This window comes from Leopardus geoffroyi, chromosome B1, assembly GCF_018350155.1.
Source record: "Leopardus geoffroyi isolate Oge1 chromosome B1, O.geoffroyi_Oge1_pat1.0, whole genome shotgun sequence".
NCBI classification, from domain to species: Eukaryota; Metazoa; Chordata; class Mammalia; order Carnivora; family Felidae; genus Leopardus; species Leopardus geoffroyi.
The window spans coordinates 40,115,740-40,143,599 of record NC_059327.1 but is presented as its reverse complement, the minus strand read 5'-3'; the positions used below and the strand labels follow the sequence as shown (position 1 = coordinate 40,143,599).

At 41.9% G+C, this 27,860-nt stretch overlaps 1 protein-coding gene across 11 annotated transcripts in view; it reads right to left on the bottom strand.

Annotated features, from left to right (window-relative positions):
• The window catches only part of SLC20A2 (solute carrier family 20 member 2), a 108,441-nt gene that overhangs the window by 12,118 nt on the left and 68,463 nt on the right, over positions 1-27,860 (bottom strand). For all 11 annotated transcript variants that reach the window (XM_045458965.1, XM_045458931.1, XM_045458975.1 and 8 more), the window contains 5 exons: positions 17,773-17,889; positions 12,336-12,539; positions 10,198-10,789; positions 1,485-1,670; positions 353-437 (listed from right to left, as the gene is read on the bottom strand). In XM_045458965.1, the coding sequence (XP_045314921.1) occupies positions 353-437; positions 1,485-1,670; positions 10,198-10,789; positions 12,336-12,539; positions 17,773-17,889 (1,184 nt within the window). The remainder of the gene's footprint in view (positions 1-352; positions 438-1,484; positions 1,671-10,197; positions 10,790-12,335; positions 12,540-17,772; positions 17,890-27,860) is intronic.

Here is a 27,860-nt window from a genome sequence, read left to right as displayed (position 1 = left end):
ATACGGTTAGCGTACACATGACTTCAATGCAAAATCCACTGTGGAAACGAGAGAGAAACAGGACAAATGGAAAGTGTGAAGCACACGTGGAAGGAGTGAAAGAAAGCTCTTGCCGTACATGCACTGAAAAAGCAAAGTCTGCACCACCGAAGGGGTCCTGCTGCTGAGCACAGAAGGTAGAGAGGGACAATGTGGGAAAAGCGAATGCCCACATCCAACAATACACCAGCAGACCCAGCAGACCTTGGGATGGTTGTTTTCACAAACAACCACACACAAATCACTGCCAGCTTTTCTCAGATGCACTGGGTGGCTGTGGACTGATCCCAGCAGCCCGGTGGCAGGGACCTACCTTGCAGTGTGTGGTGCTGACAGGAAGTCCGACGTTGGAGGCAATCACCACTGTGAACGCGGAGGCCAGCTCAATGGTGAAGCCGCTGCGGGAGGGGGCACAAGAGACACATCACAGGCGCTCTTTCTATCAGCCTCACTGACACCCCAGGGGTGCCAGAGTCTCACCAGAACATTCTTTGGGTCGATTGTTGGCTGCTGACTGGGCCAGATGACATTAACAGAAAAGAAACTGCTGCATAATGACAACAATTCACACTAAGACTGTGCATTATACTGTTTACAGCCCTAAATAGGCTTCTCTTTCTGGTATGTTTTCAAAAAGCACACACTGTAGTAACTGGGTCAGAAATTCCTGCTGTGCAAAAAATGCTAAATTAGTCACTTCTAAAGTGGCAGGAAAAAAATCACACTCTCATTTCTAAAATGTGTACTTATTGCAAAAAAAAAGTGAATTTTTTTCTCAGATTGCTCATTTTTCTTCAAATCAACCTTACAAAAGAATCATTCATTAAAATGAATTTCAAGGGGGAAAAACTTCTCACAATAAGTAGTTACAAGTCTTAGTTGTTTTCGCAAAGTTCTCCCGTAAGTCTGCACTTCAGCCCTACTAGATCCAAAGAGGACACCAGAGAAGGACCACACGGAGCCCGGGCGGTGGGGGTACTGAGCTACAGGCAGCCTGCACAGCGGAACCGCGAAGCGTGGTAGCCCAGAGCTGCTTCCATCCAGCAGGTGAAGCTGGGGAGGCAAATTTTCCGGAAACGCAGACCCAGGGCCCAGGGCCGGTGGCATCCCCTGGGTCCTCACCACTCGCCCTCTGGGCCTCCTGTGGGGGTGAGACCAGTCGGGGGCATGGCCGGGGCCTGGCCTGGGGGGCTCCCATCCCTTCCTTCTGTTTCCTTGAGCTTCTCTGGCTCCTGCATCCCCAGCGTCTCAAGTCCTCTCCCTCACCACAGTGCCGCCGTGGCCAGCTGAGGTGTGTGGGAAGGAGGGCGAGGACAGATGGTCGGCCCTCTCCTCACTGTGACCCCAGCTGCCCAGTGGCTGCGCTGAGGGGTTGGAGGCAGACGTTCAGGCATAGAAGAGCCGGGAAGGACAACCCTGCCGATCCCGCCCGCGCTCTGGCTTACCTCGATGGTGTGATGGGGGTGAGGTCCTTCCCCATGGTCTGGATCACTCTTCTCCCCCAGACCCACAGACCCGTACAAATTCCAACTCCTCCATAAAACAGCAGCCAAACGGGGGTAACTGCTTCCTGCAGGACTGCACCTTGCTCATAAATCAGCCACAAAGCTACCAGGGGACCAATGGCATTACTGGGAGGGAAAAGAAGATGAATGACACAGACATTGTATGTACGTGTACACAACATGCAGTGACTTCCCAGGCTTGAGGAAAGCCCACCTGACAGTATTTCTGGCTCTGCATATCATCTTGTGGTGATTCAAATAATTTATTATTTTTTGTTGTGGTGGTGGAAAAAAACCATAAAAATTTACTATCTTAACCATTTTAAGTGTATATAATTCAGTAGTGTTAAGCGTGTTCACACTGTTGTGAAATACATCTCCAGGACTTTCTCATCTGGCAAAACCCATTAAACAGTAAGTCCCTTTGCCCGCCACCCAGCCCCTGCGAACGGCCATTTTACATTTCTATCCATGTGACTACTCTAGGTGCCTCATAGAAGTAGCGTCATTAAGTGTGTGTCTTTTGTGGCAGGCCTCAAGAGTCCTCCATGTTGTAGCCACAGGTCAGAATTTGCTCCCTTCTCAAGGCTGGACATTCCATGGTATGTATAGACCACATCTGCCTACACATTGATCTGACTGTGTACACTTAGGTTGCTCCCACCTCTTGGCTACTGTGAATGATGCTGCAATGAACATGGGTGTACAAATATCCCTTCAAGACCCCGCTTTCGATTCTTCTGGGTACATACTCAGAGGTAAGATTGCTGGATCAGATGGGAGTTCTATTTTTAATGTTCTGAGGAACCTCCAGACTGTCTTCCATAGCAGCTGCACCAATTTACATTCCCACTAACAGCACACAAAGGTTCCAATTTCTCTACATCCTCACCAACACTTTTTATTTTCTGATTTTTTAAATAATTTATTCATTTTTTAATTTACATCCAAGTTAGCATACAGTGCAACAATGATTTCAGGAGTAGATTCCCTAATGCCCCCTACCCATTTAGCCCAGCCCCCCTCCCACAACCCCTCCAGGAACCCTCTGATTGTTCTCCATATTTAAGGGTCTCTTACGTTTTGTCCCCCTCCCTGTTTTTATCTTATTTTTGCTTCTCTTCCCGTATGTTCATCTGTTTTGTATCTTAAAGTCCTCATCTGAGTGAAGTCATTCTGTTTTTTTTTATAGTAGCCACCTTAATGGGTGTGTGATGTATTAATTTTTTAAAGAAGCACTGAAATATCGTAAGAAGTGGACACAAAAACCAAGTTCTTTTTTCTCTGTTTTTCTCCATTTTCATTACCAGCATTGCTACTAATAGTAGCTACCAGTCTGGGCAGCCATATCAGGTCCCACACGATGGGACCACAAACATGGTCTCTGTTAGTTCTCAAACCCATCCTGCAGTTAGGTATTGTTGCTCCCATTTTATTGATGAGGAAATGGATGCAAAAGTCGTGGCACTAGCAGGAGGCAGGACTCAGGTGCTCATGCCCTTTCCCCTCAACCTGCTATTGTCACTCAGGCCCTTGGCAGGCACATATGGATGGTTTTAGGGGATGCCACAGTTTTTTGAAAAAATTTTTAATTAAGACTTTATTCCTTTAGAGCAGTTTAAGGCGCACAGTGAAACTGAGGGGAAGGTAGAGCTTGCCCATTTACCTGCCCCACACATTCACAGCCTCACCATTATCCACATCGCCACCACATTTGTTGTAAGTGATGAACCTTGGGGCTCCTGGGTGGCTCAGTCAGTTAAGTGTCCGACTCTCGATTTTGGCTCGGGTCATGGTCTCACAGTTCATGAGATCGAGCTTTACAGTGAGGTCTGCACTGATATCGCAGAGCCTGCTTGGGATTCTCTCTCTCTGTCTCTCTCTGCCCCTCTCCTGCTTGTGCCCTGTCTCTCCTTAAAATAAATAAATAAACTTAAAAAAAAAGTGATGAACCTCCAAGGACACATCATTATCATCCAAAGTCCACAGTTTACATTAGAGTTCACCCTTGGTGTTGTACATTCTGTAGGTTTGGACAAATGTATAATGACCCGTAGCCATCTTTATAGCCTCATACAGAGTGTTTTCACTGCTCTAAAAATCCCCTGTGTGTATTCATCCCTTTTCCCCACCTCAACCCCTAATCTTTTCACTGTCTCCATAGTTCTGCCTTTTCCAGAATGTCATATAGTTAGACATTCATACAGAATGTAACTGTTCAGATTGGCTTCTTTCACTTAGTAATATGATTTACGTTTCCTACATGGCTTGGTAGCTCATTTCCTTACAAGTACTGAAAAAGATTCCATTGGCTGTATCACGTTTATTTATCCCTTCATCTACCAAAGAACATCTTGGTTACTTCCAAGTTTTGGCAATTGGGTATAAAGATACTATAAAATCTGTGTGCAGGTTTTTGAATGGACCTCAGTTCTCGACTCCTTTGAGTAAATACCAAGGAGCATGAATTGCTGGATCACATGGTAAGAGTATGTTGAGTTTTGTAAGAAGCCTCCAAACTGTCTTCCCAAGTGGCTGTCCCATTTTGCACTCCCTCCAGCAACGAATGAGTTCCTGTTGCTCCACAGCCTTGTCAGCATTTGGTGCTGTTAGGGTTCCAGACTTTGGCCATCCTAACAGTTCCATAGTAGTATCTCATTGTTTTAATTTGCATTTCCTTAATGACATGATGTGTAATATCTTTTCATATGTTTGTTTGCCTTCTGTGTATCTTCTTTGGCAAGGTGTCTGGTAATGTGTTGGGCTCATTTTTTAATTGGGTTGTTTTCTTATTGTTGAGTTTTAAGAGTTCTTTGTATATTACTATTTTATCAGCTATATCTTTTGCAAATATTTTCTGTTTCTGGCTTGTCTTCTCATTCTCTTGACACATTCATCATGCAGAAATTTCTAATTTTAATGAAGTCCAGTTTATCTAGTAGGATTGTGCCCTTGGTATTGTATCTAAAGAGTCATTTCCATACCCAAGGTCATCTAGGTTTATTCTTGTGTTATCTACCAGGAGTGCTATAGTTTTTCACTTTACATTTAGGGTTGTGATCCATTTTCAGTCACTTTTTGTAAAGAGTGTAAGGTCTGCATGCAGATTGGTTTTTTTGCACATGGATATCTAGTTGTTCCAGCACCATTTGTTGAAAAGACTCTCTGCTCCACTGTATTTCCTTTGCTCCTTTGTCAAAGATCAGTTGACTATATTTATGGGAGTCTATTTCTGGGCTCTATTCTGTTTTACTGATTAATCTGTTCTCTCAGCAATACCACACTGTCTTGATTACTGTAGCTATATCGTAAGTCTTGATGTTGGGTAGTGTCAGTCCTTCAACTTTGTCCCACTCTTTCAAGACAGTGTTGGCTACTCCAGGTCTTTTGCCTTTATCAACTTTACAATCATTTTGCTGATATCCACAAAATAACTTGCTGGGACTGCACTGAATTTATAAATCAAGATAGGAAGAACTGACATCTTGACAATACTGAGTCTTTCTATCCTTGAACATAGAAAATCGATTTATATCATTCTTTAATTTTATTCATCAGCTTCGCAGAAATATTTCACTATGTGGATGGTTTTCTGTTTTTAATTTCACATGCCACTTGTTCATTACTGGTATGTAGGAAAGCAATGGACTTTTGTATATTAATCTTATATTCTGCAACCTTGCTCTAACTGCTTATTCATTTCAGGAGTTTGTCGATTCTTTTCAATTTGTTACATAAATGACCATGTCATCTGTAAACAAAGGCAGTTTTCTTTCTTTCTTCCCATTCTGTATATCTTTCATTTCCTTTTCTTCTCCTATGCATTAGCTAGAATGCTATGCATTCAGTATAAGCTGAAAAGGAGTGGTAAAAGAGGACATCCTTGCCTTGCTCCCGATCTCAGTGGGAAAGCTTTGAGTTTTTCACCATTAAGTATAATGTTAGCTGTAGGTCTTTTGTGAATATTCTTTATCAAGTTGAGGAAGTTCCCCTTTATTCCTAGTTTACTGAGAGGTTTTATCATGAATAGGTGCTGAATTCTGTTAACTCCTTTTTAGCCTATTGATGTGATGGATTACATTAACTGATTTTTGAATGTTGAAGCAGCCTTCTTTATCTGGGATAAATATCACTTGGTCATGGGGCATCTGGATGGCTCAGTCAGTTGAGTGTATGACTTCAGCTCAGGTCATGATCTAATGGTTCGTGGGTTCAAGCCCCACATCTGGCTCGCTGCTGTCAGCATGAAGTCCACTTTGGATCCTCTGTCCACCCCCCCGCCCCCGAAAATAAATAAACATTAAAAATATATATATCATTTGGTCATGGTGACCAAATGGTCATGGTCATTCTTTTTATATATTGCTGGATTCAATTTGCTACTTATTTTGTTGAGGATTTGTACATCCATGTTCATGAAGGATACTGGTCTATAGTTTTCTTTTATGTTAATGTCTTTCTCTGGTTTGGGTCATAAGGTAATACTGGCCTTAGAGAGTAAGTTAGGAAGTATTCCTTCTACTTCTATCCTTTGAAAGACATTGTAGAGAATTGGTATAATTTCTGCCTTAAATATTTGGTAGAATTCACCAGTGAACCCATCTGGGCCTGGTGCTTTCTATTTTGGAAGTTATTAATTACTGATTTGATCTCTTTAATAGGTACGGGTCTATTCAGAGTGTCTATTTCTTCTTTTGTGAGTTTTGGCAAAGTGTGTCATTCAAGGAATTAGTCCTTTTCATCTAGGTTATCAAATGTAAGGGCACAGAATGGTTTATAGCATTATCTTTTTAATGTCCATAGAATATATAGTGAAGACCTGATTTCTGATATTAGTAATTTGTGTTTTTCTTAGTCTGGCTAGAGGCTTATCAACTGATCTTTTCAAAAAATTATCCTTTGGTTTCACAGATTTTCTCTTCTGATTTCCTGATTTCAATTTCGCTGATTCATGTTCTAATTCTTATTATTTCTTCTGCTTACTTTGGATTTAATTTTCTCCTCTTTTTCTAGTTTCCGTGGGTGGGAATTGAGAATACTGATTTTATGTATTTGTTTTTCCTAATATATGTGTTCAATGGTATAAATTTCCTTTTTAGCACTGCTGCATCCCACAAATTTTGATGAGTTTTCCTTTTTTCATTTTTTAATGTTTTTTAATTTTTTTTTAGAGAGAGAGAGAGAGAGAGACTGTGAGGGAAGGGCAGAGAGAGAGGAAGACACACAATCTGAAGCAGGCTGTAGGCTCTGAGCTGTCAGCACAGACCCTAATGTGGATTCTTTTTTTTTTTTTTTTTTAATGTTTATTTTTGAGAGACACAGAGAGTATGCAAGGAAAGGGCAGAGAGAGAGGGAGACACAGAATCCAAAGCAGGGTCCAGGCTCTGACACGGGGCTCTAACCCATGAACTCTGAGACCATGACCTGAGCCAAAGTTGGATGCTTAACTGACTGAGCCACCCAAGTACCCCTCCATGCAGATTCTTTTTTTTAATTTAATTTAATTTAATTTAATTTAATTTAATTTTTTAATATGAAATTTATTGTCTCCCATCCAAGTACTAACCAGGCCCGACCCTGCTTAGCTTCCGAGATCAGACGAGATCGGGCGCGTTCAGGGTGGTATGGCCGTAGACTGAAATTTATTGTCAAATTGGTTTCCATACAACTCATCCCAACTGGTGCCCTCCTCAATGCCCATCATCCCCAATGCGGATTCTTAAAGCCTCTCATAGGGCTCTGAACTGAGAGTGGTGCCTGCTTAAGATAACTCTTTCTCTCTCTCTCCCTCCCTCTCTCTGTCCCTCTCTCTTCCCCTCCCCCCCCCCCCACATGCTGTCTCACAAATGAAAAAACAAACAAGCAAAAACAAAAGCATTCCTCATTTCTGTTACAGTGTTATCTCTAGTATTTCCTTCTGGTTCTTTCTTACAGTTTGCAAGTCTCCGTTAACATTGCCCCATCTGTTCTTGCATGCAGTCTACTTTATCCATTAGAACCCTTAGCGTATTAATCATGGTTGTTTTAAATTCCTAATATGATCATTCCAACGTCCCTTTCCATTTCTGGTTCTGATGCCCTCTCTGTCTCTTCCAATTGGTTTTTTTTTGTTGTTGTTGTTTTTTTTGCCTTTTGGTATAACTCGTAATTTTTTCTTGATAGGCAGATACCATGTACCAGGCAAAAGGAACTGCTGTAAGTAGCCTTTAGTAAGGAACATGGTGGTGAAATGCAGGAGGGCGAGGAAGCACTCTAGAGTCCTATGGTTAGATCTCTGTCTTTTCATGAACCTATGCCTCTGGACTGTGAACTTCACAAGTATTTCTCAGGTTTTCTTCTCCCCCTTTATGTAGGATAGGGTGGCTCAAGTGGGCTGCAGCTGGGTATTTCCCTTCCTCCAGGTTAGCCTGTGATAATAACCCAGCAGGTTAGGCTCCCGTTAACTAGTTTCCCCTCGGGGTTAGGCTTGTTAAGAACACAGTGCTCTGGGTATGTCAAAATGGTTACTTTCTCTCTCCCTGTGATTCGAGGGAGGAGGGGAGTTTCTCTGATTTTCACTGAGGATGAGCTAGGGCTCCTAGGGATAAAGCTGACAATCTTGTGCGGGCCCCTCCCACTGGCTCTCCCTGGAGTCTCTACTGACTTTAGGAACTCATCCTTACAGTTCAGGTTTTTCTCCCTGGCACTGGTTCCCAGAGTAGTTTCCACTCACGAGTCTGTCCTCCCTTATTCCCTGTACATGTCTCTCTCTCATACCTGTCTTGGGGGCAGCGGTTGCCCTGTGTCTCCCTCTCTCTTATGGCTTCAAGGGGAGCTGTTGATTTTTCAGTGTGCCCACTTTTTTACTTGTTGTTAGGATGGACTGATAAGTCCAAGCTCCTACATGCAGAAGCACACACAGGCTTTCAACGCCAGGCATCTGCAGCCCTGGTCTCCCCCCCTCAGCCCACCCTACACCAAGCAGACACAGTGGAGGCTGAGCGTCAGGAAGAACTGGCTCTCAAGTCTGCTTCTCACTAGCTGTGTGATCCTGGGCAAGAAACATCACATCTCAGCTTCAGACTCCCTGTCTTTGAAAGGTACCACTTATGACCTCAAAGGACCGACTTAAAGTGGATTAGAAGAGGTTATAAATGGTTCAGCACTGACGCCTGGACTATACTTAATAATCTTTTGTTAAAGGAATAGAAGCCTTATCTTCACGGTTACATTACTTCCAGAACTTGCTTTTATCAGACCAAATCTGTACTCAGAAGCCTCAAAACCAGTCCCTAAACTGCAAGCTTTAAACTCCAGTCACCTGTAGCAGCCACTGCCTGGATCCTCCTTAGGCCTGGAAATACTGTTTTGGGGTGGTTTGTCCATGTACATGCTTTTTTTAAATCTCCCCAACTGGAATTTACATTCCAAAGAACAGGGACCCAATTCATAACACTTTGCCAGTACCAGGATCTCAATTTTTGATCAGGGGGCACCTGGGTGCTTGGTCGGTTAAGCGTCTGAGCTGTTGATTTTAGCTCAGGTCATGATCTCAGTTTGTGAGCTCGAACCCTATGTCGAGCTCTGTACAGACAGCACAGACCCTGCTTGAGATTCTCTCTCTCTCTCTCTCTCTCTCTCTCTGTCCCTCTCCTGCATTTGTGCACACATTTTCTCTCTCAAAACAAGTAAATAAAAACTTAAACAAATTTTTTTTGATCAGGAGGAAGAGGAAGTAGGGTGGTGCTGGGTGTGGGGCAGTCAAAAAATCAAGCTAGGACAGAGAATGATGCCTCAAATACAGTAATATGATAACACCTATATAACATTGAGAAGAACCTAAAATGTCCAGACCTCTTGCCTGGTGGCAAGACTTTTTAAAAAGAACAGAAATTGAATTACATGTGGTTAGGTGGTATATGGAAACCCCCAGCTATAACATGGAGAGTCATATATCTGGGCAATAAGAAATACAACAACAGCATGTTTCCCTGACTTGGACAGAAATATCAGGCCTGCATGATAGTTACAATAATAATAATAATGAAAATACACAGATACTGATTATGTGAGAAACACCATCCTAAGCACATTAAATAAAGTATCTCACTTAATCCCCATAGAAACCCCTGAGGTTGGTACTAGTTTTACTCCCATTTTATAGATTGGGACACTGAGGCTTTAGGGCATCAAGTGACTTGTGTAGGGCTTCCCAGCTCATAGGAAGAGAGCAGAGACTCTACATATTCCAGGCTTCTGAGACCTGCTGAACTTACAGTCTACATTCTCTCCCTCCGTGGCCTCCTTGCTCTTCCTAGAATACACCAGGCACACTCCTTTCTCAGGCCTTTGCACCTGCTGTCCTGGGAATGCTCTCCTACCGATGCCCACACAGCTGGCTCCCTCAACCCCTTCAGATCTCACTCAGGGAACCCTCACTTGAGCAGCCTAGCCAACACTGCTGTCCTCCAGATGTTCCCATCCCCCTTCTACCTGATTTTCCCCTGCACATTTACACCTCCTGGCATACTACACACGCCACCTATTTACTTGTTTACTCCTGGTGACAGGGATTTGTGTCTGTTGTTCCTTGCTGCATCCTGACACCCACAGCAGTGCCTGGTGCACGAGCAGACCCTCCGGACATACTTGCTGGATGAAGGGATGGACTTACCTCACGTCATTGCCACCATGAGCAAAGGATCCAAAACAGGCAGTAAGGACTTGCAGGAAATGGAACAGGAGGTGGACCTCGGCTGTGTCCTTCTCCTCCTTCTCCTCTTCTGCAGAGTCGTCTCGGGGCTGGTCGGGATCCGTCAGCTCAGATGCCAGCTTCATTTCCACACCTCCCTCATCGGCCTCTATCTCAGCTTCTGCTACCGCATTGCAGTAGCTTGAGTAGCTGTCATAGCGAAGCCTCTTTTTAGAATAGGACACGGCGTCCCCCACCAGCTTCTCGCTGTCCTCTGGCGCAGATGACGAGTCAGCAGCTTTGAAGGTCGAGTGGACAGGCATTCCACAGATGGCTGCCGTGTAGCACGTGTAACTGTTATTTCGCCGCAGAAACCGGTAGTTGTTCTCCTGTGCGGGCCTCTCCTCGGGCCCCCTGTCTGAGTGAATCCTGTGCAGCAAGTCTTTGTAGAGCCCCGAGTCTTTGTGCACCGTGTGGTACACGTGCCCGTCACTCCTCGTGTGGCCGTCAAAGCCGAAGGTGCCGTTGGAGACGGGTGATTTTGCAGAGCCGTGAGTCATGGAAAGTGCCCTTCCTGAAACGGGTTAAAAAGAGTCTTATTTTCTAGCTTTTGAATATAAATCGTTTCTGTAAGGCAATATCCCTCATCCTTTATGGTGGTGATCTCTGGAAATTTGGGTTATGGGTGATTTTCAATCTTTTTCCACATGCTTTATTTTCCAAATTAACTATAAAGAGCATGCAATACAGTTAAAATGAAAAAGGGAACTTGGAACATACAACACATGGGCAAAACTTTGAAAATGATGTCATTTAAGTTCTCCTAAAAAGCATCTTCCAGGGGCGCCTGGGTGGCTCAGTTGGTTAAGTGTCCAACTTCGGCTCAGGTCATGATCTCACTGCTTGTGAGTTCGAGCCCCGTGTCAGGCTCTGGGGCTCTGTGCTGACAGCTCAGAGCCTGGAGCCTGCTTCGGATTCTGTCTCCCTCTCTCTCTGCTCCTTCCCCACTCACATGCTGTCTCTCTCTCTCAAAAATGAATAAACATTTTTTAAAAAGCATCTTCCAGAAATGACTACGGCACTCTTTCCTGTTTCTAGTAACCAATAAAGGGAGAATCTTTATAAGGAACTTATTTGAGGAAAACTTCATGCGTGAGGGACAAAATCCAGTTCGCTATGAGATAGATTTGTAGGTGCTCCTTAAAGGTCAATTATAAATGTCAAAGGCAGTTATCTGTCAGATCAGCGGAGCAAAATTCATTTGCTTTCTTTGGGTCAAGTCTGAGACCGCACCTATGGGAAGTGAAAGCAGGTGCCAAGGCCCCACCTTGCAGGGAGGGGGGAAGCTGTCCCAACAGGCCTGGCAGAGGCTGGTGCTCACCCATCTTTAACCACAAATGTTACGAGACAAAAGAACCCCCAAGACGGCAGGACAGTCTTGACGTTTTTTGAGGTTTCTGTGATGCTACACTAGGCTTCCTCTTTATGCCCTCCATGTGGAGGCATGCTTAGCAAGCTGGAAAAGCCAATCTTTGGCAACCAGGAAACTGCAACATGGAAGACACAGGTGCAGTTGACTGAGCTGCAAAGAGGTGGTGTGTGGGCCCTGGTGCCGTTGATGAGACTATAAACATCTCTTGGAAGAAAACCACAGGACCAGAGTGAGCTTGCTCTGTTGACTGCATGGTCTTCTGAGACCTCTTTAGCCCCTGGACTACCCCAAAACATAAAACTGAGGGACACTTTTGTGCATTAAAACCTAACCACCCATGGGGCGCCTGGGTGGCTCAGTTAGTTAAGCCTCCAACTTCAGCTCAGGTCATGATCTCGTGGTTCACAAGTTCAAGCCCCGAGTCAGACTCTGCGCAGACAGCTCAGAGCCTGGAGTCTGTTTCAGATTCTGTGTCTCCCTCTCTCTCTCTGCCCTCCCCCACCCACACTCTGCCTCTTTCTCCCTCACTCTTTCTCAAAAACAAATAAACATTAAAAAAAATTTTTTTTAATATATAAATAAAACCTAATCACCCACAGGCAGCCTGGCTGGTGTCCCCTGCTCACTGGCCCCCTAGCAACTGCTCTCTACCACCATGGAAACCCCACACCCTCTGTGCACACCTTACCGTAGGAGGCCCGGGGGTGGTTTCCCACTGATGTGCCTTCAGAGGTTCCAGATGGCTCCCCAGCTGAGCCCGTGAGAGGGACAGTGCTGTCGTCATTAGCCTTGGCACCTGGTAGCTCTTTAAATACTGGGGACTCCACTTCCTGAATTTTACTGAGGCTTTCGTCAGAAACTCGCGATAAAGCAGCTTCTTTTTGTAATTTGCCTAAAGAAAATATAGGTATAACTGAAAATTCTGAAATTAGAGATCTTGTTATTGAAAAGTGAATATAAAAGTGAGCATTTATCTTTATACTTTAGTATTTAACTTTGAAAATGAAAAAATAGTTATAGCTAAATAGAAAAAATGAAGAGGAGACTTCAGTCAATTATCTGGGAAACTCAAGCCAGAAAATTCAGCTACTGAGGACAGGAGGGGTAGGCTCAGGCCTCAACTATCTCCTTCAAAACCAACAAACTGAGAGGGCTAGATGCGGTCCCCACAGCCCCTTCCACCACTAGTACTCTGTAATCCTACGACCATCTGGACTGGCCTTCTATTTTCTTAAATTAACCTCAAAATCACTGAAATGTTTATCCTTTTTGTCTTCAGAGATATTAGTTATAGTCTGTTTGGTTTTCTTCTGTTCAATAAATTACTGGTCTCTGATTTCTCCAGGTCACCAAATCTTAGAAAACAAGTAAATCATTTTCCAAAAAGGAACAGAGAGATCCTAATTACTTTTAAAAATCTTTTACTTTCAAAAGATAATTTTTTTAAAAAAAGCTGCTTTAAAGCTCTATGGGATTCTTTTTAATCAGATCTTATATGTGGTGCTGATTTAATGATCTTGCTGCTTGTAGATTCTCCTGGGCAAATTTCTAAGCTCTCACCTACAGAACTAAAATGGAAGTATTCTTCTCTGCTGGATATACTCACATAATCCTGTCACCTCCCTGTATCCATGTACACAGTCAGAAATACAAACAGATTTTTTTTTTTTTTTTTAATCTTGGACCTTAAGGTGCTTATAATCAAAATGAGAGAAGACAATATTTGTAAAGATTACAACAATTAAGCAAAAATTGTTAACACTTACATGAGACAGGTTTTATTATTTTCTGCTTTTTATTAATGAGCAAACTGAAGTACACAGAGAGATTAAGTCATTTGCCCAGAACCACACAGGTGGTAAAATGCAGGCATTTTAGCTCTATGGTTCATGACCTTAATCACTAGTGTATACTTAAAATATTAGATCAAGAAATATATATTGAACTAACAAAATATGGCATTGATAAAACAAAATCTCCTCAGAAGCCTATTGGAGCAATACCAGTTTCCTGCTGTTATAGCATTAAGCTGGAAAGCAAAGATTTTATAGTCTATTCAGCAAGAAAGCTATTAGGAAAAGCCTTTAAAAATCAAAACATTTAGTGGGGCGCCTGGGTGGCTCAGTTGGTTAAGCGTCCAACTTCGGCTTAGGTCATGATCTCACAGTTCGTGGGTTTGAGCTCCCTGTCAGGCTCTGTGCTGACCATTCAGAGCCTGGATGGAGCCTTCACATTCTGTATCTCCTTCTCTCTCTGCCCCTTCCCTGCTCGTGCTTTGTGTCTTTCTCTCTCTCAAAATAGTAAGTAAAAACATTTAAAAAAATGTTTAAAAAATCAAAGCACTGAAGTATAGTTGATCATTCCTATGGGTTAAACCAGACAAGCAGTATGTTTAAGGGGCTCATCTTCAGTTAGTAGTCTGTATGAATGGTGGAGGGATAGTTATTTTCAGCAGAGAGCAGGGAGCAGCTACACAGGAGAAGCAGCAGCAATTCATCCAGCCATTAAAAATTTTTTTTAACGTTTATTTATTTTGAGACAGAGAGAGACAGAGCATGAACAGGGGAGGGGCATAGAGAGAGGGAGACACAGAATCTGAAACAGGCTCCAGGCTCTGAGCTGTCAGCACAGAGCCCGACGCGGGGCTCGAACTCACGGACCGTGAGATCATGACCTGAGCCGAAGTCGGACGCTTAACCGACCAAGCCACCCAGGCGCCCCCATCCAGCCATTATTGATGTGGCTTTACTATTTAGTCTGAAGTTGTATGTATTAATGTGGATCTTTTTAATTTTTGTTTTAAAATTTACATGCAGTGAACTATGTATTTGTGTGCCCATCTTGATTCTAAGACATGTCTAGACTCATGTAACCCTCACCACAATCAGGATACAGAAAAGTTCTATCTCCTCCCAAAGCTCCCCTGGTAGTAAGACCCACTGCCCAGCTCCTTGGCAATCACTGACCTGGTCTCTTCCCGTGTTCTGTCTTTTTCAGAATGTCATATAAATGAAACCATAAACTTTGTAATTTTTATAAAATTTTTAAAATGGAAAAACTTCTATGAGTGGGTGAAACAAAGAATTTTTAGATGTGACACCTAAAACACAATTCATAAAAAAAGAAGTTGTGGGGCCCCTGGGTGGCTCAGTTGGTTGAGGGTCCAACTCTCGATTTTGGCTCAGGTCATGACCCCAGGGTCATGGGATCAAGCCCTGTGTTGGGTTCTGTGCTGTGAAGCCTGCTTGAGATTCTCTCTCCTTCTGCCCCTCTCCCCCATTCGTGCTCATCCTCTCTTTATATAAAAAAAAAATAAAAATTAAAAAAGTTGATAAATGGCACTTCATCAAAATTAAAACTACTGTTCTGTGAAAAACACTATTAAGGGAATGAAAAGACAATCTACAGATTAGAAGTGTTTACAAATCCCCTGACAAAGGACTTGTATTCAGAATATATAGAGAAATCTTCAAGAATATTGCAGTGAAAAAATGAGCAAAAAATTTGGACACTTCATCAGTAGAGCTATATAAATGGCAAATAAGTCTATGAAAAGGTACTCCACATCGCTAGTCATCACAGAAGTACAAACTGAAATCATGAGATACCATAGACACCAATTTGAATGTCTCCAAAACAATGGGCAAATTTTATGTATTTTATTTTTTTCCCTAAAAGTCTTATCATTTTCTATTTTTGTTTAAATCTATGCTATGCTTTGAGTTAATTTTTTTGTTTGTTTTTTTTACAGGTGTAAGGCTTAAGTCAAGGTTCTTTTTTTGGCATACAGATGTCCGAATATTCCAATACCATTTGTTGAAAGATAATTCTTTCTCCACTGAAGTGCCTCTGTACTTTGTTAAAAATCAACGTGCCAGATTTGTGTGGGTCTATTTCTAGACTCGAGTTCTGTTCTATTAATGTGGATGTCCATCTCTTCACTAATACCACACAGTCTGGTCACTTTATATTAACTCTTTGAGTAAAGTAGTATGAATCTTCCAACTCTGTTCTTTTTCAAAAGTGTTTTGGCTATTCTAGTTCCTTTTCCTTTCAATACAGATTTTACTTTTTTTTTTTTTTAATGTTTTATTTATTCTTGAGAGAGAGACAGAACATGAATGAGGGAGGGGCACAGCGAAAGAGGAAGACACAGAATCCAAAGCAGACTCCAGGCTCTGAGCTGTCAGCACAGAGCCCGACATGGGGTTTGAACTCACGAGCTGTGAGATCATGACCTGAGCCGAAGTCGGATGCTCAACCGACTGAGCCACCCAGGTGCCCCTCAATATAGATTTTAAAAGCAGCTTGTCGGGGCGCCTGGGTGGCGCAGTCGGTTGAGCGTCCGACTTCAGCCAGGTCACGATCTCGCAGTCCGTGAGTTCGAGCCCCGCGTCAGGCTCTGGGCTGATGGCTCAGAGCCTGGAGCCTGTTTCCGATTCTGTGTCTCCCTCTCTCTCTGCCCCTCCCCCGTTCATGCTCTGTCTCTCTCTGTCCCAAAAATAAATAAAAAAACGTTGAAAAAAAAAATTTTAAAAGCAGCTTGTCTAAATCTACAAAATAACCTGCTTGGATTTTAACTTCAACTGTGTTAAATCTAGAGAACAATTTGACAAGAACTGACATCTTAATGATACTGAATCTTCTAATTCGTGAACATGGTATGTATCATTTGTTCTGTTCTTCTTTGGAATATGGATTTTCAAACTGAGATATGTCCACACTGAAACAGGATCGTAAGGCACACTCTGAGGCTGAAAGTAAATACTTCTTTTCATCTGAGAGCCCTGTAACAGCATGTGGCCTTAAGGCTTAGAACTATGTTGCTAAGGACAGAATAGCAGCTCTTGTAGCTTTCTGATCCATATTCTTCTTTTTGAAAAATTCTGTTGAAATATGATTTATATACAATAAAATTCATACATTTTAAACGTGCAGACAGATGACCTGTGATGGATGAGTACACCCTATAAACACTACCACAGCTGGGACAGAGAACACTTCCATTTCCATGTCCCTGGAACGTTCCCATGTGCCCCTTTGCCATTAGTCTCCTGGAAACCCCCACCATCTCCAGCACCTAGTGCTTTCTATCGCTATAGATTAATTTTCCCTGGAATCATATAGGATGTACTATTTTGTATCTGGCTTCTTTTACTCAACATAATGTCTGTGAAATTCATTATACTGTGGTTAGTTCATTCTCTTTATAGCTATGGAGGCTTGAATTGCATGAATATATCACAATTTGGTTATCCTTTCACCTATTTAGGAATATTTGGGTTGTTTCTAGTTTCTGGTTGTTATGACAAAATGATTATATACAAGTCTTTCTATGAACATATATATTTTTTATTTCTCTATGTGTATTTATTTTTGAGAGAGAGAGACAGAGACAGAGACAGAGACAGAGTGCAAGTCGGGGAGGGGCAGACAGAGAGGGAGACACAGAATCTGAAGCAGGCTCCAGGCTCTGAGCTGTCAGCACAGAGCCCGACATGGAGCTCAAACCCATGAACCATGAGATCATGACCTAGCTGAAGTCACACACAACCAACTGAGCCACCCAGGTGCCTCTATGAATGTACATTTTCATTTCTCTTGGATAAATATCTAGGAGTAGAATTACTGGGTCATGTGGTAAATGTATGTCTAACTTGACAGGAAACTTCAAATTTCCAAGTGGTTGTACCATTTTATATTTCACCATAAACGTCTGAAAATTCTAGTTATTCTTCTTCATCAATATTTTGAAATGTTAGTCTGTTTACTTTTAACCATTCCTGTGGATGTGAATGGATGGATATCTTACTGTGTTATTAATCTGCATTTCCCTGAAGACTAATGCTTTTCATGGGGCTGGTAGAACCTGACCAGTAGTTAACTTCCAGTCATACGAGGCAACCAGGACCTTACTGCTCATTCCAGTCACAAGTTACCAAGAGAAAGTTTGAGCCAGAAAGCAGTTAGGAGCCAAGAGACAAGGATGGGGCATGTATCTCAGTGCTATGTTCTAGGGTTATTCATGCATCCAGTTCCCTCTGTTAGCAAGGGTAATTATGGATTACACCTGAAGCCCCAGGAACCAGGATTTTTGTAAACCAGAAGAATAAAAAAGCCCTTACCTGCTATTTTCCTCCGCATCCATGGACACACAAAGAGCCATACAAAAAGGGCAAACAGCAGTGCAACACCAAAGGAGATGAGTGCTATTGCCCATATGGGAAGGACCAGACCAAGCACTAGAAAGTAAAAAGGACAGTGGTGTTGTCGGTGGATACTTTCTGAAAGGTCATGCTCATATCAACATACTTTACATTCCCCAAATCCAAAACTAATCACCTCGGTTTTGTATTTAATAAAACTTTCAACCAAAACAATGTGCTATAGTTTTTGGGGTAGAAAGCTGTCCCTGGAACGTTCCCATGTGCCCTGTGTTTAAGACACACTATACCTTGTCAATATGTGGTTAAACTGAGTAGTAAGCTAACTATTACAATTTTATCAATGTGGCACAAACAGCATATTAAATTGGAATAAAACCATTTACATATTATTTCAATATCTAAGTTACAGAGTTCCGGAGTGGACCATATATAGCTAAGAAAGGACGCTGTCATCTTCTGTCCTGACATCAGCCCACTCCCACGGCAGTGAGCAGCTGAGGTCTGGAACCCTGCACCAGGCTGCTGACTGCTGCCTCTTTGGGTTTCTCAGTAGTCAGCAGCTCTGCTTTAAATGGCCATGACACTCTAACCACATACACAAACCTTTATTTAAAGTCAGCTTGGAGATAAAAGTTCTATAAAAGGACATTGACCTCCAAATTTAACTGTTCTTTGAATTGTCAACTCATGTAATTATAGAAAAACTTTTCATTAAAATTCAATAATGCATACTAAGTTGCAATTACATTAGCCAATAAAAGGGCAGAAGGGCACATGGTTTAGGAGCATCATATTTTCCTGGCACTGCATTCCAGAACTCATCACTCCGAATTTTGTCCATTTTCTGGCACTGGTGGCAACAGGCACATTTCACACACATTCACAGGTTTACAGCTTAAACATGCATGCTTGCACAGAAACAAAGATATGTGTACAAGAACACTTACTAATGGCTTTATTTGTAACAGTAAGAATGTGCAAGACAACTAATATGTGCATCATTATGGAAATGTGTAATAATTATAGGACAGATCTATCTCATTTATGTGATAAATGAGATAGATCTATATATACTGATAAGGAAAGAGGCCTATGATCTAGTAAGTAAGAAGGGCTGCCTGGAGTACTATACTCCAATTTATGTTGTTGGTTTTTTTTAAGATTTTATTTTTTTTTTATAAAAATTTTTTTTTTTCAACGTTTATTTATTTTTGGGACAGAGAGAGACAGAGCATGAACGGGGGAGGGGCAGAGAGAGAGGGAGACACAGAATCGGAAACAGGCTCCAGGCTCTGAGCCATCAGCCCAGAGCCTGACGCGGGGCTCGAACTCCCGGACCGCGAGATCGTGACCTGGCTGAAGTCGGACGCTTAACCGACTGCGCCACCCAGGCGCCCCTAAGATTTTATTTTTAAGTAATCTCTACATCCAACATGGGGCCTGAATTTACAATCCCACCCCAGATCAAGAGTTGCATGTTCTATCAACTGAGCCAGCCAGGCACCCCCAATTTATGTTTTTTAAAAAAATCGGCGCCTGGGTGGCGCAGTCGGTTAAGCGTCCGACTTCAGCCAGGTCACGATCTCGCGGTCCGTGAGTTCGAGCCCCGCGTCAGGCTCTGGGCTGATGGCTCAGAGCCTGGAGCCTGTTTCCGATTCTGTGTCTCCCTCTCTCTCTGCCCCTCCCCCGTTCATGCTCTGTCTCTCTCTGTCCCAAAAATAAAAATAAACGTTGAAAAAAAAATTAAAAAAAAAAAAACCATATTGGGGACACCTGGGTGGCTCAGTCAGTAAAGCCTCCTACTCTGGACTTTGGTTCAGGTCATGATCTCACGGTTCGCGATATCGAGCCCCACATCGGGTTCTGTGCTACCAGTGTGGAGCCTGCTTGGGATTCTCTCTCTCCCTCTCTCTGCCCCTCCCCTGCTCGTGCTCTGTCTCTCTCTCTCAAAATAAATAAATAAACTTAAAAAAATATATTTCTACTCCTACCATACGAACAAATGTATAGAAAAAGTTCTGGAATGATACAAAGGTTAATCCTATAGGGACATAAGAAATCGGAGAGGGCTTTCACTTCTTACTACATACACTTTTATACTGTTAACTTTGAAAACATAAGCATGTCACTTCTGTAAATTGTTAAACATGTTTTAAAAGTTTTAAAGGAATGAACTATTTAAAACTTTGCTCTTTGCTCTTAAATAAATCTTTAATGATGCAGGCTTTGTTACACTGTTAACCATTTTATATATACAAACACACTCAAAGCTATTCGATTAAGGGATTATTAAACATTTTGGTAACTGTAAGAGGTAGAACAGATAGGTAATACTATAAGTGAGAGTCAGGATTAGCATATACACATACGAAAAACAAAAAACCTGAATCACCGAGCTTAATTATAGCTAAGGCGTCACTGGTGGGAGTACAGATGCTTTAGGGGCTAGATTATCTGAATCACTTGTAACACGCACTCTGACATCAGAAAGCTATGGACACCCTGGGGCTGCACCACGTTAGCCGGCAGCCTGGCTCCAGCCCTGGCTCTGCCTCTAAGTCTGACCCTTGTAACATCACTCGGGCTCACCCCACCAGGCTGTGCCTGTGGGCCACCGCTTCCTGGCTTCTGCTTTAGAACTTCACGTCAGTGTCTTAACACGTGAGAAGAGCTCACACCAGAGCTGTTTCTTGCCAAACTGAATAGTAACTGCTAATTAGCAACACCAAACTGATCAACTAACATCAATACCAATCACTCTTACAGCTTAAAAGTATATGGTTTCCAGGGCACCTGGGTGGCTCAGTCAGTTCAGCGTCCGACTTCGGCTCAGGTCATGATCTTGCGGTCCGTGATTTCGAGCCCCGCGTCGGGCTCTGTGCAGACAGCTCAGAGCCTGGAGCCTGTTTCAGATTCTGTGTCTCCCTCTCTCTCTGCCCCTCCCCTGCTCATGCTCTGTCTCTCTCTCTGTCTCAGAAATAAATAAACGCTAAAAAATAAAAAAAAAAAAAGTATTTGGTTTCCGAAGAGGTTTCCTTTGTGCTTCCTGGGTTAGTTGATGATAAAACAGTTTAACTGTGCTACTTTTAGTTTCATTGTATTAATCTAAGAGAGGCAAGCCCTGGATACGGTGGGAAGAGAGAAATAATTTGGGATATATATATATATATATATATATATATATATATATGGAGATATTTAAAATATTTATATATAGATTTAAGATATTTATACATAGATAATAATCTTTTCTTTCTATAATGTACCTATCTATCCATAATCTATTTATTTTATTTTTTATTTTTAAAAATTTACATCCAAATTAGTTAGCATATAGTGTAACAATGATTTCAGGAGTAGATTCCTTAATTCCCCTTACCCATTTAGCCCATTCCCCCTCCCATAACCCCTCCAGTAACCCTCAGTTTGCTCTCCATATTTATGAGTCTCTTCTGTTTTGTCTCTTCCCTTCCTTTATGTTCATCTGGTTTGTCTCTTAAAGTCCTCATATAATTGAAGTCATATGATTTTTGTCTTTCTCTGACTAATTTCACTTAGTGTAATACCCTCCAGTTCTGTCCACGTGGTTGCAAACAGCAAGATTTCATTCTTTTTGATTGCCGAGTAATACTCCATTGTATATATACCACATCTTCTTTATCCATTCATCCATCGATGGACATTTGGGCTCTTTCCATACTTTGGCTATTGTGGATAGTGCTGCTATAAACATGGGGGTTGCATGTGTCCCTTTGAAACAGCACGCCTGTACCCTGTGGATAAATGCCTAGTAGTGCAATTGCTGGGTCATAGGGTAGTTCTATTTTTAGTTTTTTGAGGAACCTCCATACTATTTTCCAGAGTGGCTGCACCAGCTTGCATTCCCATAATCTATCTATTTTAGATGAGTGAACACGTTTGCTCTAGGACACTATTTTTTTCCATCCATGCTGAGCAGAGCCCAAAATAAAAGCAGACAAGGGCTGCTCTAGATGTTCCTTCCATGCCTATCTCCATGCTTTCTGTTGGGGTCCCTTGGGATTCTCAAGGTGTCAGGACCAACATCCAAGAAAGAGAAACTGAGGTTGGTTATAAGAGTTTGACCCCTGGTGTAGACAATAAGCCACACTATCACTTGCTCTTTGTAATTCTAGCATCACAACCTCTTTTGCCAGCAGTTTGGCCTGGGAAGTGGCCAGAAAGCTCTGAAGTCACCCTCCTAAGTCACAAGAAACTGGAAAGGAGAGTAGGGGATAAACACATCACTGAGGGTGGAAGTTGGGGAGAAAGAGTAAAACATCCAGGAGGAAAAGGAACAAAGGCATGCAGAAAAATGGGGATAGTTGTTGATGATGAGAGCAGAGGGGAACAGGATGGGGAAAGAATGTGGATCTGACCAAATTATTCCAGCAATTTAGTAATGTGACAGGGCAGCAAAAGAACACAAGGATTCACTTTTAAAACCAGCATATAAGAAATGTGAACTGACAGTTATGTTACACAGCTGTAATTTGTACAAATATATAAAATCAAGTTTCATGGATAAAAAAACAAACACAAAAATTCAGTGTAGAAAGGCAGTTGAATCAATGCGCATCCAAGGCAAAACTTCTGACAAAAATACTCTGCATTGTCTTCCTATGAGTACCTAAATTATTTTCCAATAATCACACCTTAAGTTGGCAATAGAATATGGCGCGCCTCTTCACTCTGTGGATAGGCAAAGTAGGACACGGCATGAATTGCTCCATTCCCTTAGCCAAAAGTGGCTGCCAGGAGCCAACACCAGGGGCTACGAGTCCCAGCCCTCTGCTCCAGACACACAACAGCCTTTCAGCTCAAGCTCCTTCCATTTTCTCAACAGTTAAGACATGATGAACAGTGATTTAGCTCTAACCTCAAACATCTTTAAAATTCTATTTCAAATCCCCCCAAGATCAGAATACGCAAGAGACTTAGGAAGTAAACAGTCTTCCAATGTCATTACTTTGTTACACCTCTCATTTTTCATATATGACAGCACTATTAGAATCTATAAAATGAATAAAACTTCCAAAGGTCATTGACCTATATTTCTTCCCTTATATTCCTACTCCTTAGCTTCTCTCTACAGCCTTTCTTCTCTATTTTAATTTATAAAATTAAAATTATTAAATTTAAATTAAAACATTAAATCATTAAATTATTATTAAATTTATAAAATTAATTTATAAAATAATATATGCTTATTATTAAAAAAGCAGTACAAAACTGTATGATGTACAGATATGAAAATAGCTCATTACTCTTCCCTCTTGAACCTACTTTCTAGAGAAATACTGTTAACTCCATGGCATGTTTCCTTCCAGGTATTTTCTAAATATAAACACACAATGTAGAATGTTTGTGAGAATCTCTTTTTTCCTTTAAAAAGAGTTAATGGATGTAGAATCATACTGTATATATTCTGTGATTTCATTTCCCACATACAATATATCAATATATTGTGGGTATCTTTCCACAGTCTCACACACATGCACACACACACACGCACACACACACACACACACATGTGCGCACGTTTACCTTACTTGCAGATGCTGATGCTGCTGGTCCAGGGACCACACTTTGACTTAGAAGTTACATATGATCACCAGAGGCTTAATTAGCCTATCAGCTCTGACCACTCAAAGAAGCATGCAACAAATTTCACTTCTCATTCTTTAAAAACTGAACAAAGCCAGGTCCCACACAACTGAAGACTTTTTCATTAAAAATAAACCTCAGGCTTGTATCCAACCCAAGTGAGCACTTTATTTCCCAAAGTTATTTTTGCTTCTTGCAAATTATTTTTTTAAGGACAAAAATGCAGAGACAATGTTTTAAAGTGGTCAGTCTTTGAAGTAGAAGAATGACTTTTGAGAAAACTTGTGTCAAATGCAAATAAATCAAACTAAGCCTAAGATATAAACAACTTCAAAATAATTGAGGAGGAGGAGCGAGGAAATCAAAACAAAGCCCTAGAGCTCAACAGCCAATGAGTCCCACTGAAGTCATGTCCATGCATAAATATGCTATTTATCAAAAGCTCTTACAGCTGAAACAGGGTAGGATTAATGTTGCTACTCCTTTTTGTTAGAGATTTTCATTTTTTCCTTTTACCTCTGAGACACCTATGTGTTGAATGGAAATATTCTAAGGAAGGAAGGAAACAAGGAAGAATAAATTCCAGACTGGCAGGAAGGCAGACCTATTGTGAAAGGAGAGTGACCGAGTCACTGTTGAAGGGACCCTTCTTATCACCAAATATGACACCACAGCTATCAGGCAGCAAGGCCCCACGTGAGGAAGTAGTAGGTAATTACAGTCTAGTTTGAAAGGCAAAAGTTATCTTTTGTTTAACTAAAAATAAGATCTGGACTCATCTACTGGATATTCTAAAAACATGTCCCTGGAGCAAAAATATTAGCAAAATCCTTTTCTGACTTAGTGGGGAAACAAAATGGCTGGTCCTTCAGAGTCATGACTTACTTTTCTTTCCTTCTCCACTAGGCAAGCCCCCCTGGAAAACTTCAAGTAAGCTTTCCAAACCAACATGTGTGGAAAAAATAAAAGGATGACTCAGGATATGCTGGCAACTTAAGGTGGAAAAGATGAGGCTACTTATGATTGATAGCAATGAAATGGCTGCTATCATGGATTAAGATGGACTATGGGCCAGGCACTGTGTTCAGCACCTGCCCGCATTATCTCACATAACGTGGTGTTGCTTTCACAGAAGTCCTCCTACTGCCCTTACTTTATAATGATGCATAGAGGCTCAGGGAGGTGAGGAGATGTGACATTCCTGATAGCACAGCTGCCAACCGAAGTCCTTAACATTAGCTCTAGCACTGGGAATACTGTTTGTGCTTTCAAATGAGTAATGATTTTCAAGATTCTTGTACAGGTTTTTTAATATTCCTAATGAATGAGGTAGCCACTCTCTTTACACTACCTGCATTAAATATATACAAAACATATATAGCCAGGTTTCCAAATATATTAGAATCCATTTTTTTAAAGCGTTTGTTTGTTTTGAAAGAGAGCGCACGAGCAGGGGAGGGCAGAGAGAGAGGGAGAGAGGGAGAGAGGGTGAGAGGGAGAGAGAGAATCCCAAGCAGGCTTCTTGCTGTCAGTGCAGAACCTGACAGGGGGCGCCAACTCACGAACCATGAGATCATGACCTGAGCCAAGATCAAGAGTCAGACGCTTAACCAACTGAGCCACCCAGGTACCTCTAGAAGCCATTTTTAAACAGAGTGAAGAAATGAGAAAGAACATATTAAGGTTGGTGCATTCTGACTGTTATTAACAGTGACATGAGGGACCAGGTACTATATACTAGGTGTCTAACCTGTGCCATGTCACGTGTTGGTCAGTATACTGTCATCACGCAGAGCCTGGGGCTCAGAACTAGGATTCTCTACCTGACTAGTTATATGCCCTTGGAAATTCAGCATTGCCACACTTCACTTTCCTGTCTGCATTACCAGTTTCCCAGAGGACTTCAGAGGACCAAAAGATTCATGTAAAACTCAACTCACTAAAACTTAGAATTTACATTATTTATTTCTTACAACCTCTCTATGAAGTATTGATATTATCTTTAGTGCCTCATCTGTCATATAGTTTAACTTTCTCTAGAATAATTTACCATCCCAGTCAGAATGGTACCATACCAGAATTACCATACCATTTGCAAATCTGCAGTAAAACTGCAGCAAAAGATGAGGAAATGAGAAAAAAGAGATGGAAAAAATGAGTCCAACTACAGAAAAAGGCAAATTTTAATAAAAATCACAGTTGACTTCTGACATTCAGAAGAACCACCAGGAACAAGAAGAACAGAGGGTAGGGGGCGCCTGGGTGGCTCAGTTGGTTGGGTGTCTGACTTCCGCTCAGGTCACGATCTCACTGCTTGTGAGTTCGAGCCCCATGTCAGGCTCTGGGGCTCTGTGCTGGCAGCTCAGAGCCTGGAGCCTGCTTCGGATTCTGTGTCTCCGTCTCTCTCTGCCCCTCCCCTCCTCTCACTTGCTCTCTCTTTCAAATTAAAAAAAAAAAAAAAAAAAAGAAGAATACAGGGTAGAAAAAAATAAAATGGAGAAAGAAAAGTAAATCAATAAATCATCCTTATTTGTACCAGTTCCCATTTTCAGGCCTGAGTACTACAAAGGCACCCCCAGCCTTCATTAGCTCTGTGCTTTATTTTTTTTATCGTTTTTTATTTATTTTTGAGACAGAGAGAGACAGAGCATGAACGGGGGAGGGGCAGAGAGAGGGGGAGACACAGAATGGAAGCAGGCTCCAGGCTCTGAGCCATCAGCCCAGAGCCCGACGCGGGGCTCGAACTCACTGACAGTGAGATCGCGACCTGAGCCGAAGTCGGACGCTCAACCGACTGAGCCACCCAGGCGCCCCAGCTCTGTGCTTTAAATCACCAAGCTTAGAGACAGCTATTGACACTTGCTTATTAGCTTTTTGTTCAGCTAACTTGAGCTCTAGGAGCTTATGTAAAATTAAGAACAAGACTCAGGAGGAGCACAAAGTTGCTACACAAAGAATAGCTCTCCTACAGTTTTCTCCCAACTTCGTGCTCCAAGGCCTGCCCAGCCAGAGCTTCAGACTTGGGGGTGGGATTAACTCTGTGGTACGGAGCTGTGTTTTCGCTGCCTCCAATTTTTTTAGATATTGAGAAGACAGTCTATGACAAACACACTTCACAGTCCATGACTTATAAAACCTCCAGGGCCACAAGACTGCTGGTATCTGAGGCTAGGGTTTTGTATCTCTCCAGCTCTCCTCATCCCCATGACCTTCAGCTTTGTGCTTTTCACAGAACTTGAGGCAGCTGTGATACTCTACCCCCTGGGCTACCACCCAAAGTCTGGAAGTCCTGATCATGAGTATTGAAACCCTGAAGATCAACACTTTGAATGCTGTAGAGATGCCAAAGCAGAAGGTTCTATAATGTTAATATTCATTCAGAAATTTTTTATTTGCAGTACTGAAGTACACATATTATAAATGTCTAATAAAATAAAATCTGAGAAAAAATGGCCTTGAGGAACCTAGTTTGAGAAATTAGTAAGGATACTCCCCCATTTTGGAAGAGGGCACCTGTCAGCTGTTGTATGATATGCCATTTAGGGAAAATTTTATCTTTTGAACAGGAAGAGGGAGATTTTTGTCAGATATAGCCAATAACTGAATCTTAATCCATAATGTAATCCATAATGACCATAAAGGTCATTAACAAGAAGAAACACAACACAAACTGACATATCTGCTGACTCCAGATATCCCCACAATAATGGGTATACTGAGGATTTAGCTGTAGGAGGCTACCACAAAGAGAAACAGGAGGAATCCTCTCTACTGAAACATGTACAGAAGTATTTCATTAGAATGCTCACCAACACTAAAATGTTTGCAAATAGAAATACCACATATGACTTTCTTTAGCCATCCAAAATGCAAAAGAAAACTTTTAATCCAGCATCCCCCCCAAAAAATAACCTTAAACCCATGTAAAAAGAACAAAAGCCATCAGAATGGGAAGGGGTAATTCTGAAAAATCAACATTGGTTTCAGTACCTTAAAAAAAAAAAAAAAAGGGTAGCTTCTACCCACTGGATTCATTGGTCAGACAAATTCCAGGGAGGTGGATATTTATGCTATGGGCCATGGCAGAGCTTTTCCCGTGTGTCATGTGTGTGCCATCCCCCTCCCCAAACTCCCCCGCAGCCTGGGGAGGTGCGTGGCATTAGATCCTGTTCTGAGACTCAGCGCGAGAAGGCTGCTAAGGTAACACAGGGGGGCAAACAGGCAGAATGAGGATTTCACATTTCTTTTTTTCACTTGCAAGTGTGTTTCTTGCCTCTGTACTTCACATACCTCTTGAGTATTTAGAACAAGGATGTGCATTTACTCCTCTTTTTACTACTCTATCATGAGCATGAGTGATGCTTTTTACCATCAACCAACAACAGTGCCAGCACCAAATAAACCAATACTGTTAAGTCTAA